Here is a 14,020-nt window from a genome sequence, read left to right on the forward strand (position 1 = left end):
CAAATGTTGCATTTAAAGTACTTCTAAGGCCCAGAAATGTTACAGCTTTGGTACTTCTCATGTCCAGAAACATTGTAGTTATGATGCTTCACTGGCTCAGAAATGTTACATTTATAGTACTTCCGACGTCCAGGAAGATTGTATTCATTACGCTTCAAAGGTCCAACAACAACAACAACAACAGATACTGTCATTTCTCAGTGTCTGAATTATTGTACTTTACCCTCAGGTCCAAGAATGCTGCTCGTGTGGTTCACCTGATCAAACCTCCAGTCACTCTCTCCCTCAGTCACTCTGCTAGTATTTTCTTCCAAGACATTCTCAACAATTGTGAGGTAAAAAAAAGAAAAAGATTTAAAAAAAAATATTCAAATTTCATGAATAGAAAGAAACGATAATCCATTAACAGTAATAAGTGAATAATTATTTAAATATGAATTATATAAAATTTTATAATCAGTCTTTATTCTTCATGTGACATTAGAATGCTTAAACAAAAAGATTCCTATAATGGGTTTAAAAAGACAGATTATGCACAACATCGTGCGAGTGTATATATATATATATATATATATATATATATATATATATATATATATATATATATATATATATATATATATATGTATATATATATATATGTGTGTGTGTGTGTGTGTGTGTGTGTGTGTGTGTGTGTGTGTGTGTGTGTACTCACCTATTTGTGGTTGCAGGGGTCGAGTCTTAGCTCCTGGCGTGTGTGTGTGTTTGTGTGTGTAATAATTATATTTTTATTTCTTTTATTAATACTCAGGAGGACTCAGTCTTGTCCATCGCTTGGTTGACGAGTGCCAAAGGTCTCTTCCCATCAAAGATCTTCTACCGTCAGACAATAAAACTTTTCTTCGGTTTCGGCGCAGAATCAAAGGTATGTGTTTATATATAGTATATATATATATATATATATATATATATATATATATATATATATATATATATATATATATATATATATATATATATATATATATATATATATATATATATATATATATATATATATATATATATATATATATATATATATATATATATATATATATATATATATATATATATATATATATATATATATATAGATAGATAAATAGACAGATAGATAACAAGCCATTAGAGAACTGAAAAATAGCTCATGGATAAATCTGATAAATGAGTCAGAAAACAGACAGCAACAAGACTGCTGGAAATGTTTAGCACTATAATAATAATAATAATAATAATAATAATAATAATAATAATAATATAATTGAGTCTCTAATAATTTATTTGCTTTGTAGAACTTAATTTGGAATACATACACACACAGTATATGCTGAGATTTGGTAAAACTCGTTTGTTGAGAGGCTTAAAGGCCCAGCGAGTACACACAGAAGACAGTATATTAACTATTGATCAATGCCGGCCTAATAAATTCATCTAACACCCAAGCTTCTTCACACACCATAGACATGTTACCATGGGCCCCCTTGTCCCATCATGTTAGCATGGGCCCCATGCTAACATGGTGTCTCGTTCATTTCTTATCATTCTAATGCTAAGTACAGTGATAATCTCAATTATCCTATCACTGATACTAGGATAACTTAGCTGGGTTCTTCATATTAACAATCTTAGTAGTTTTTGAACAGCTACTAATAATTCTGAAAGCCTCGTTTTCCATTGTCTCTAAGGACCGGAGAGAATATTCTCTTAGCAAACATTGTCGTAGGCTCAGCGAACACAAAGCAATAATTTTTAACCTGTTGATTGTCTTTCCAGATGCAAATTGGCCAAGATGAGATCAATGCACTTATCAGGAGATTATACGGACTTCTTCAGATAGAAAGTCACAAGGATGCGAGAGGCAGCGAAGGGGAAATCGTTCAAGAAATGTTTGGTGAGATCTTGGTAAGTAAATGAAGGTTTTGAAGGTAAGAGAAGGGGATCATATGTGGCTTTTTTCAAAGAATTTGTAAATATTTTTTAGTAAGAAATTTAAGTATCTTTTTTTAGGTTTGCAGATAGTGCTATTAAAGAGCCTCTTTAATTGCAAAATAAAATCGTATTCCATATACATGTATGTTGTGCCAAATAAGCCAAACCGGCGAGTTAGGCTTAAAAAATCAAGGGTGTTTCTGTCGAATAAGCAGTTAAAAAAAATGTTATTCCATAAATCTGCGAAAATCAATCAGAACATAACGAATATATATATATATATATATATATATATATATATATATATATATATATATATATATAAATATATATATATGTATATATATATATATATATATATATATATATATATATATATATATATATATATATATATATATATTATATATCTGGAGAGAGAGTTCCGGGGGTCAACGCCTCCGCGGCCCGGTCTGTGACCAGGCCTCCTTAGGTCAGTGTCCCAGGATGCGACCCACACCAGTCGACTAACACCCAGGTACCCATTTTACTGATGGGGAACATAGACAACAGGTGAAAGAAACACGTCCAATGTTTCTACTCTGGCTGGGAATCGAACCCAGGCCCTCACCGTGTGAAGCGAGAGCCTTAACCACCAGGCCACCAGAGCCTAATATTATTATTTATATATATATATATATATTATTTATGTAGATATATATATATATATATATATATATATATATATATATATATATATATATATATATATATATATATATATATATATATATATATATAATGTCGTGCCGAATAGGCAGAACTTGCGATCTTGGCTTAAATTGCAACGGTCATCTTGCTATATAGGACAAGTGAAAATTTGTGTATGCAATAATTTCGCCAAAATCATTCTGAACCTAACGAAAAAACTATATTTCACTGTGTTTATTTAGTATTAAATTATTGTAAACAAATCTAAAATATATTTAGTTGGGTTAGGCTAAGATAAATTGTTCTTGTTATAATAAGGTTAGGTAAATTTTCTAAGATTCTTCTGGAGCAAAATTAAAATTTTTTACATTAACATTAATGAAAAAAATGTATCTTTAAACGTATAAGAGAAAATTTTAGAAAGGACTTAATTTTAAATGAGTTCTTGCTAATTGACCAGTTTTACATATTCGGCACGACATATATATATATATATATATATATATATATATATATATATATATATATATATATATATATATATATATATATATATATATATATATATATATATGTCGTGCCGAATAGGCAGAACTTGCGATCTTGGCTTAAATAGCAACGCTCATCTTGCCATATAGGACAAGCGATAATTTGTGTATGCAATAATTTTGCCAAAATCATTCTGAACCTAACGAAAAAAATATATTTCAATGTGTTTGTTTAGTATTAAATTATTGTAAACAAATCTAAAATATATTTAGTTGGGTTAGGCTAAAATAAATTGTTCTTGTTATAACAAGGTTAGGTAAGTTTTCTAAAATTCTTTTGGTGCAAAATTATAAATTTTTACACCAATATTAATGAAAAAAATATGTTTAAACGTATAAGAGAAATTTTTTGAAAAGACTTTATTTTAAATGAGTTCTTGGTAATTGACCAGTTTTACATATTCGGCACGACATATATATATATATATATATATATATATATATATATATATATATATATATATATATATATATATATATATATATATATATATATATATATATACATGTATATACATATGTCGTGCCGAATATGTAAAACTGGTCAATTAACAAGAACTAATTTAAAATTAATTTCTTTCTGAAATTTCCTCTTATACGTTTAAAGTTATATTTTTTTCATTAATGTTAATGTAAAATTTATAATTTTGCACCAAAAGAATCTTAGAATACTTGCCAAACCTTATTATAAAAAGCGCAATTTATTTTAGCCTAACCCAACTAAATATATTTTAGATTTGTTTACAATAATTTAATGTTGAACAAACACAGTGAAATATATTTTTTTTCGTTAGGTTCAGAATGATTTTGGCGAAATTATTGCATACACAAATTTTCACTTGCCCTATATGGCAAGATGAACGTTGCTATTTAAGCCAAGATCGCAAGTTCTGCCTATTCGGCACGACATATATATATGTCGTGCCGAATATGTAAAACTGGTCAATTAGCAAGAACTCATTTAAAATTATGTCCTTTCTAAAATTTTCTCTTATACGTTTAAAGATATATTTTTTTCATTAATGTTAGTGTAAAAATTTTTAATTTGCACCAAAAGAATCTTAGAAAACTTACCTAACCTTATTATAATAACAATAATTTATTTTTGCCTATCCTAACTAAATATATTTTAGATTTGTTTACAATAATTTAATACTAAGCAAACACAGTGAAATATATTTTTTTCGTTAGGTTCAGAATGATTTTGGCGAAATTATTGCATACACAAATTTTCACTTGTCCTATATGGCAAGATGAGCATTGCTATTTAAGCCAAGATCGCAAGTTCTGCCTATTCGGCACGACATATATATATATATATATATATATATATATATATATATATATATATATATATATATATATATATATATATATATATATATACACACATATATATATATATATATATATATATATATATATATATATATATATATATATATATATTGTATATGTTATATATGTTATATATGTTATATACAATACTGTGACTAGCTGGGGATCGATCACGCCTCCCGAGAAACTCTCCAAAATTCCGATACTCTTTGGTCCACTTGGCCATCAGTACCTCATACATTAGTTGCTTAGAATCACTGGACATGTTACCTTTGATGCAAGCACAGTCCTGGCCTTGTAGAACAGATGAGGAGAATATGGGTCTAACAACATCAAATAATCATGAGGCCCCTTTTGCATAATTAGCAATCCAGCGATTTTGTATAGCACCCTTGTTAAAGACTGTGTATAACTTACTCTGGTAAATAGCACGTACAGTCTTAAAAAAGGTTGCTTTACAAAATTGCCGGTTTACTCTGGCTTGTTTTGCTTCTGGTTTGCAAATATTCGAACCCACACTGTCTCAGCCATAAGAAAGGCACACGATTAGTGTACTCAGCCGCGGTAGAGGGAAGGTTCTTCGTTACGGTATGGCCATCTAAATATCTCTATTGCTGTTTTTGTTGTTATTAATGCGCTTTATTTTATTTGTATAATAATAATAATAATTGTTAGAAGTAGTAGTACTAGTAGTAGTTGTTTTAGTAGTAGTAATAATATTTAGTATTTTTATTGTGTTAACAGGAGCAGCTGGGTTTTGCTCACACGGCTACGAAATCGGAGGTGTTGATTTATCTGAAGCTTATATACAACATCATCGCTGTTCCAGTCCATGAAGACTACTCACGTGTGTACAATTATTTCCTACACTAATAATTTCCGTTTGATTGCTACATCTGCGCAGTATGGGATGAGCTTGACTTCGTTAATACTGGCATGTACGAAGTATCAACATTGGCTCTTATTTTTATTTGTGAACTTTCATCCACATTTAATGCCTATTCACTCCTTTGTTCTATAGACTCTTGTCTTCTAAGTTCATGTCAATTGAACCTTCGTCTATAAAACCTTCGTAATTAAAACACAAACATATTCACTAATCGTTTAAGTAGCATGAGGGAACAGAGTAGGGATCAGAGTATGTTGCTTCCATGTCTCTAAAGCTTTGTATACGATATTAAATTCGTAGGATATTACAAATATATCCTGTCCAAACATTTTACTGTCTTCCCTGGATTCTACAAGCCAGATTTTTGGCAAAAACGAAAATAAAGTAGTGAAGTTTGATTTTTCTCTACTGAGAAGACGGCTTCTTAATAAATGGAATTACATCTAGGCAACTAGACATTGTTGCAAAATAGAATTATTTGACAAGTTATCACAAGAAACATATCTTCCTTGCCGGAAAGTAAAGTGTTTTAATCACAAATAACAAAAAAGGCACAATACCGTGACTGGAACAATACACAAATAACTTGCACATAAAAGAGAGGAGCTTACGACGACGTTTCGGTCCGACTTGGACCATTTGCAAAGTCACACCTTAGTATCTTAATATTACACCGTAAACAACAGCCCTGTTGATCCAGATCACAATGGCATTCATGCTGATTGCCTCATTAACAAAATGCTCTTCTTAAGTTTGTTAAAACTGATTTGTGTAAACCAAAAAAAAAAAAAATAATCCAAATTGTTATGTAAACTTGCAAATTATTTTAAGGTTGCTCGAAATGCTCTGCATGACAAGGAAATTTCCATAAAGCAATTTATACATGTTAATTAACCCAGTGTCATGTTTATACTATATTGCATACTACATTGCATAGAAATAATGTGGTTAATGTCATTGTCATAAACATAAGGGCAAAAGGGGTAGTTGTTCAAGGTCCTCAGATATGAGAGACCCCAATGATTCATTTAAAAAGAAATAACTTAAAAGAAATGTGATTCTATATTTTAAATTGATTTTAGAAAAATTTATAATGTATTATTTTGAATACTTAGAAGTATGAGTAAATTTTAAAGCATAAATATTCTACAGACACAGTGAACCTAGATAATTTTTCTCATGACAGAGGTCTTTCGAGCGGCATCATCATCGCTGCAAGACAGTGTTCCTAGCATAGAAAGAGAATTTGACTTCTCCCTGGTAGTGCCTACCGACCTTGGTCTACCTTTTATAATCGAGGTGAGTGCTCTGCTGATTTATCTGGTAACAAATGATTTCAAAGGGTTTTGACTGACACCATGACCTTTGCCGGATGCTTTCTGGTCCAGGGTCTTGACTGCCACCTTAATTCTAACAGATATTCGTGACCCCAGGTCTCAACGGTCAACACCATGACCTTTGCCGGATGCTTTCTGGTCCAGGGTCTTGACTGCCACCTTAATTCTAACAGATATTCGTGACCCCAGGTCTCAACGGTCAATTTACAGTACAAGTGGCAGAAGTTGGGCAGTATTACAACGTCCTCATACTTCACTGTCACTTTTCTTCGCTATTTGGTACAAAATATATACATCGTTATATAACAGACCTTGTTCCTTTTCATGGAGGATTTCAAGGCAATGCTTTTAATTCTTTGACTGTCCCATCAAGAGAGCTACATTTATGTCAGGGAGGAGCTCTTGATGCAAGGAGCTGGACCTGTCCTTCCCTTCTGTGATCGAACCTCATTGCTGCCTATTTTCCTCGGCGCTGTATGAATACTGCTGGTTCAGCCCATCCCCATAAATATATTAATATAAAAGTAATATTTCTTGACTTGTGACTCTGATTAGGTCATAGTACAGCACTGGAATCTAGTTATATTTTTGCTAATATAAAAGACACTTTCCGTGATTTGGTTTTCTCTCGTTTATTTACAGTTCACTTCGGATAAGTCTCAGTGGATTGATGGAACGTCAACGGCTACCCAGTTACATCCTGCTAAGACTAAAAGTACCTTCACATTTATATTCGAGTAAGCTAAATCTATTTTTAGTGCATCTTAGTTGTATGTTCCATTGTCTCTACATGAAATTCCACATTCAGTGAGATTATTCCTTTATAAAATAATCTCTTCAGTTAGTTACGTGTTTTCAGTTTGTGCAAATTAACTTTTTTCTAGAACAGTGCAAATATGAAGAAGAACAGGATGTGAGTGTGGAGAGGTGCGTGATGCATTACGTAGAATGAAAGGGGGTAAAGCAGCCGGAACTGACGGGATCATGACAGAAATGTTAAAAACGGGCAAGGATATAGTGTTGGTGTGGTTGGTATTTTTGTTTAATAAATGTATGAAAGAGGGGAAGGTACCTCGGGATTGGCAGAGAGCATGTATAGTCCCTTTATATAAAGGGAAAGGGGACAAAAGAGATTGTAGAAATTATAGAGGAATAAGTTTACTGAGTATACCAGGAAAAGTGTACGGTAGGGTTATTATTGAAAGAATTAGAGATAAGACAGAATGTAGGATTGCGGATGAGCAGGGAGGCTTTTAGAGTGGGTAAGGGATGTGTAGATCAAGTGTTTATATGGAATCATATATTTGAACATTATTTAGATAAAGGTAGGAAGTTTTTATTGCATTTATGGATTTAGAAAAGGCATATGATAGAGTGGATAGGGGAGCAATGTGGCAGATGTGGCAAGTATATGGAATAGGTGGTAAGTTACTAAATGCTGTAAAGAGTTTTTATGAGGATAGTGAGGCTCAGGCTAGGGTGTGTAGAAGAGAGGGAGGCTACTTCCCGGTAAAAGTAGGTCTTAGACAGGGATGTGTAATGTCACCATGGTTGTTTAATATGTTTATAGATGGGGTCGTAAAAGAAGTAAATGCTAGGGTGTTCAGGAGAGGGGTGGGATTAAATTATGGGAAATCAAATACAAAATGGGAATTGAAAGTTACTTTTTGCTGATGATACTGTACTTATGGGAGATTCTAAAGAAAAATTGCAAAGGTTAGTGGACGAGTTTGGGAGTGTGTGTAAAGGTAGAAAGTTGAAAGTGAACATAGAAAAGAATAAGGTGATGAGGGTATCAAATGATTTAGATAAAGAAAAATTGGATATAAAATTGGGGAGGAGGAGTATGGAAGAAGTGAATGTTTTCAGATATTTGGGAGTTGACGTATCAGCGGATGGATTTATGAAGGATGAGGTTAATCACAAAACTGATGAAAGAAAAAATGGCGAGTGGTGCGTTGAGGTATATGTGAAGACAAAAAACGTTATCTATGGAGACAAAGAAGGGAATGTATGAAAGTATAGTAGCACCAACGCTCTTACTTGAGTGTGAAGCTTGGGTTGTAAATGCTGCAACAAGGAGGGGGTTGGAGGCAGTGGAGATATCCTGTCTAAGGGCAATGTGTGGTGTAAACATTATGCAGAAAATTCGGAGTGTGGAAATTAGGAGAAGGTGTGGAGTTAATAAAAGTATTAGTCAGAGGGCTGAAGAGGGGTTGTTGAGGTGGTTTGGTCATTTAGAGAGAATAGGTCAAAGTAGAATGACATGGAGAGTGTATAAATCTGTAGGGGAAGGAAGGCGGGGTAGGGGTCGTCCTCGAAAAGGTGAATTGGGCAGCAATGTGGCACATGTTGCAAGTGTGTAGAGTAGGTGGTAGGTTACTGAAAGCAGTTAAGAGCTTTACTGAGGATAGTGAGGCCCAGATTAGGGTATGTAGATTATTTAGATTTTATTAAGGCTTTTGATAGAGTACCGCACCAAAGACTGTTAAAGAAAGTGGCAGCTCATGGCATTATTTCCCAGCAAAAGCAGGCGTTAGACGTGGATGCATAATGTCACCATGGTTGTTTTATATATCTATAGATAGGGTTGTAAAAAACTAAATGCTCGGGTTTTGAGAAGAGGTATGGGATTGGAAGATAAAGAGTCTAACACAGTGGGAATTCTCACAGATGCTTTTTCCTGATGACACTGTGCTTTTGATAGAATCTAAAAAGAAGTTGCAAAGATTGGTGGATGAATTTAGGGAAGATATGTAAAAGAAGGAAATTGAGGGTTATTGAGGGTAACAAATACTTTAAGTAATAAAAACCTGAATATCATGGTTGGCGTAAGTTAGGAGGGAGTAAATGTATTCAAATATCTGGGAGCTGACTTGCCAGTAGATGGGTCTGTTGAAGGAAAAAAGGTGAGTGATGCACTGAGGCGTCTGTGTAAACAAAGAACGTTACCTATGGAAGCAAAGAGAGAAATGTATATGAGTGTGAAGCATGGGTGGCGAATGTTGCAGAGAGGAAGCTGGAGGCAGTGATGTCGTTTCTGAGGGCAATGTGTGGTGTGAATATTATGCAGAGACTTCGTAAGTTGGAGATCAGAAGAAAGTGCGAGATTACTAAAAGTATTATCCATAGAGCTGAAGAGGGGCTGTTGAGTCGTTCGGACATTTAGAGAGGCTGGAACAAAATAGGATGAGTGACTTGGAAGGCTTATAAATCTGTAGTGGAGGGAGGTGGTGTACTGGTCATCCCAGGAAAGGTTAGAATGAGGCAGTAAAAGTTGTGTGTGAGAGGCTTAAACATCCAGTAAGGTGTGTGAACGTGTTAGGAGTGAGTGGAGGCCAGTGGTTTTGAAGAGTTGACATGCTGTTGGATTGTGAGCAAGGTAACATTTATAAAGGGATTCAGGGAAACCGGTAAGGTGGACTTGAGTCATGGAGGTGGGAAGTACAGAGCCTGCACTCAGAAAGAGGGGTGAGAATACTCTCAGCTTTTAACTGTAGTATTGGCACGCCTCTGGCAAAACAGTGATGGAGTGATGGTGAAAGTATGTCTTCTTTTTGAGACACGCTGCCTAGGTGAGATACAGCAGGGGTGCTAATATATACATTTACATTTGTATAAGTGCATATTCATAAACACCAACACAAATACTGTACATTGTTTCAATTTGTGTTACTCTTCCGTTTCCTTAGAGTGAGCCAAGATAGAACCCTTCTCACCAAGACGCTTCTCCCGTGGTCAAAGAAATTCGCCGTTGGGGCTGGACTGCACAATGTATACTCCGTGATTTTACCTCTTAAGGGTTACTTTGTATTTGATATTCTAAAACATGAAATCAAATTGACTTTCGAGGCTCAGGACAGCAGCAAGGTAGGATATAAATGCACTAAAGACGCTCAGTTATAGAAAACTAAGCTCTCGACACCCTAGAATAAGTTATTTATAATTTAAAATGGAATAAATTTTCTACACCCTAAACTGTTTCGTGCACCCAGACTAAGCTTCCTGCACATTATAATAAGTTTCTTATTCTCTTAAATAAGATGGTTTACAATGGAGGAAATTAGGAAAGCACAACAGCACTTCTTTGAGTTCATTGGAATTCCAGGAATAATTATAAGCACTGTTAAACTATGTAATACCCACTCTGGTAAGTGCTGCGTCCATTCCTAGCTAAGTAGATGTATAGCTGTATAAAGTGCTTTCTTAAGTTCTCTCTCCACTACAGTAAATGAGACTTCACATTTCACAAATAGCTTTGATAAATGATTTTCATGTATCCAGAAATTTAGATGAAAAATGAGAAATCACTGTGACAGAAAAATGAAACACGTTTAAAAGGACCTGGCCTCGGAGGCGCTGACCCCTGGAATACCCTACAGGTAGGTAGATACCTGAAGATGAAAACGTCAATCAAATACCGTCTTCAACCAAAATATCCATATGTGTTTCATTTTCTGTCTAAATACTTCATCGTTCAATGCTTGACTCCTAATTCAGGCATAAATTAAGATATTCATCCTGTTTTGTTTTCCAGGTTCTATTGGAAAATTCTCACAACTTCCCATACACTGTGGTGACCGGGCCCTTCCCCACTGCTCTACACCCTCAACAAAGTGATTACAAGAAGATCAGGATTACTAAAGAGGAGACCTTCCAGGTGAGAACCATTACTGGGAATTCTCAGAATATCTCAACAACAAACGAATAAGCCCAAGGCCCTGTAATTCCATACATATATAATTAAAACCAGAAATGGGGAAGTATCCAAATCATGATCCTGATAGTGTGTGCATGCGCTAATGTAGTAATGTTTACTTATTGGGGAGAGGGAAGATTTAAAGAAGTATGAAGCGTGAGAAAGGTTAATTGTCAGTGTAGAGGAGGAAGCTGAAAAACTTGAAGGGTTAACCTTTCTGGTACAGTACAAGTCTCAGTTTTTGAAGGACCCGGAGTCGAGGTAAGTTACGTTTAATCTTTTTCTTAGGTCTGCTAAATTATTTGTATTCATTTCACTGTTCTTTTGTGCAATCTATCATGGAGGTCTTTTGCATTCAATGTTTAGTACTGGGTGATGGGTGAGTAGTAATAGTCGCCTCATTGTTAACGTTATCTTCGTCATTTAATCTGTTGGAGGTTGTTGCTGTGGGTTGTTTGCTAGAGGTTGCCTTTGTCGTTGATGAGACTTCAGGAGTCGGTGGATTGCATATTTTGTGGCAATTTAATTTCTAGGAGATTGTTGAAGAGGAATTCCCATATGATTGTTGTGTTGAAGGAGTTTGGGCTGCTTTTTGATGACCTGTAAGATCTTCTGCATGTTATCGTAAAATTGGTTCTTTCTACACTACACAGGTGGGGTTTCCGGGCATGTTGAGGTATTTCTTGGGTTCTTCTTTTTTTCCTGTTTACCAAGTCTTCCCTTATGGAACACATAGCTGCTAGTGTACGGCAGTCACCTGTACCTTCAGTGACTACTTTTTTGTAGTCACTGAAGGTATAACATTCCTCTGCACATTAGAAAAGAATTAACTGGTTTTTTTTCATTGTAGCATAGTGGTTGTATTTGTAGTAGCTGTAGCAGAGGTTAAGTAGCAATGTTCGTCTTTTCTGTGGTCCTTGGGTGTACATGGCTCCATCTCCTGAGATTGGTAAGGCTTGAATATTTCCTCTAACATGGTCATCATAACACAAGGTATGTTGCGTAGCATTACAATTTCCTCTACTCTGGCCTATGAACTGCGATATTCTGTGTCAGATATAAGGCTTTATTTAATTTCTTTACCGAGGTCTGCATCCAAACTTGTCCAGATCGTTTTCATGGGTTTCAATGGTGGTGATAGTATAACTTCATAGTTCTTGATTTTTAGTAACTTTATAACAGGGTCAATATAAGCATTGCTCAAACAATCAGGAATGAATGAGCCTTTGACAGCTTGAAGTTTAGTCATATTCATTTACAGGTCACTGGGTCACTGGTTTTTGTATTGATCTGTTATTTACTCCACTTCTCGATTTGTCTGTGTGCTTGCATCGTGCTGGTATCTCCGACCACTCGAGGACAGCAGGGAGAACATTTCTCATAGGAGGATATATGGCTAGACTGTGAGATGGGAAGATATATGGCTACACTGGCATGTCTATTTGATTGTAATGGTGATCAAAAATCTATCCAGTTTTATTACCCTATGCCACATGACCTTTTCAGCCATGTTGCATAGGTTAACGATCCTGGTTCTCTGTCTTCTCACAGTGTTTTTTTTTTCTATTCTGTATATTTATGGTTTTGCAGCGACGTACTCAGGGGTTACCAGAAACTTATGGCATCTTTATAGAGACTTCATGGTCAGCAGACTTCGAGTACCCTGAAGATCTGCGCACTTACAGGTAATTACAGATTATTTTTAAGGGCATGTTTTACATTATATTTACCTCGTGTATATATATATATATATATATATATATATATATATATATATATATATGTCGTGCCGAATAGGCAGAACTTGCGATCTTGGCTTAAATAGCAACGCTCATCTTGCCATATAGGACAAGTGAAAATTTGTGTATGCAATAATTTCGCCAAAATCATTATGAACCTAACGAAAAAAAAATATTTCACTCTGTTTAGTATTAAATTATCTTAAACAAATCTAAAATATATTTAGTTGGGTTAGGCTAAAATAAATTGCTCTTGTTATAATAAGGTTAGGTAAGTTTTCTTTTTGTGCAAAATTAAATTTTTTTACATTAACATTTATGAAAAAAATATATCTTTAAACGTATAAGAGAAAATTTCAGAAAGGACTTAATTTCAAATGAGTTCTTGCTAATTGACCAGTTTTACATATTCGGCACGACATGTATATATATATATATATATATATATATATATATATATATATATATATATATATATATATATATATATATATATATATATATATACATACGTATATATGTATGTATGTATGTATGTATGATATAGGGAGGTACCACCTCTAGAAATTGACTGGGAATCCTCATCCTCAGAGAAGACAAGAAACGTACCGCAAGGAAAACTCAAGGTTCTTCCCAGAGCTGTTTGGATATTTCCTTCTCCTACCACCCCCTGTATTTTATATTTTATATGAACTTTATTAATAGACAGAATACATTGACAGAAAACACAAACATGAATGCATTGGTACAGTATATCAAAGATTATGAATCTCCTCTCCTCCGAAGCCGGACGTGAACCCAGTAAGCATTTTCCCTCTGGATGACCA

At 34.2% G+C, this 14,020-nt stretch overlaps 1 protein-coding gene across 1 annotated transcript in view; it reads left to right on the forward strand.

The window, feature by feature from the left end:
* LOC128689695 (hemolymph clottable protein-like) overlaps nucleotides 1-14,020 on the forward strand; it is a 55,339-nt gene that overhangs the window by 16,687 nt on the left and 24,632 nt on the right. The window contains exons 16-24 of the mRNA XM_070087560.1: nucleotides 230-335; nucleotides 794-907; nucleotides 1,798-1,926; nucleotides 5,274-5,376; nucleotides 6,605-6,717; nucleotides 7,398-7,492; nucleotides 10,448-10,625; nucleotides 11,293-11,415; nucleotides 13,045-13,139. Of these exons, the coding sequence (XP_069943661.1) occupies nucleotides 230-335; nucleotides 794-907; nucleotides 1,798-1,926; nucleotides 5,274-5,376; nucleotides 6,605-6,717; nucleotides 7,398-7,492; nucleotides 10,448-10,625; nucleotides 11,293-11,415; nucleotides 13,045-13,139 (1,056 nt within the window). The remainder of the gene's footprint in view (nucleotides 1-229; nucleotides 336-793; nucleotides 908-1,797; nucleotides 1,927-5,273; nucleotides 5,377-6,604; nucleotides 6,718-7,397; nucleotides 7,493-10,447; nucleotides 10,626-11,292; nucleotides 11,416-13,044; nucleotides 13,140-14,020) is intronic.

The sequence above is a fragment of the Cherax quadricarinatus genome, chromosome 22 (genome assembly GCF_038502225.1).
Source record: "Cherax quadricarinatus isolate ZL_2023a chromosome 22, ASM3850222v1, whole genome shotgun sequence".
Taxonomy (NCBI): Eukaryota; Metazoa; Arthropoda; class Malacostraca; order Decapoda; family Parastacidae; genus Cherax; species Cherax quadricarinatus.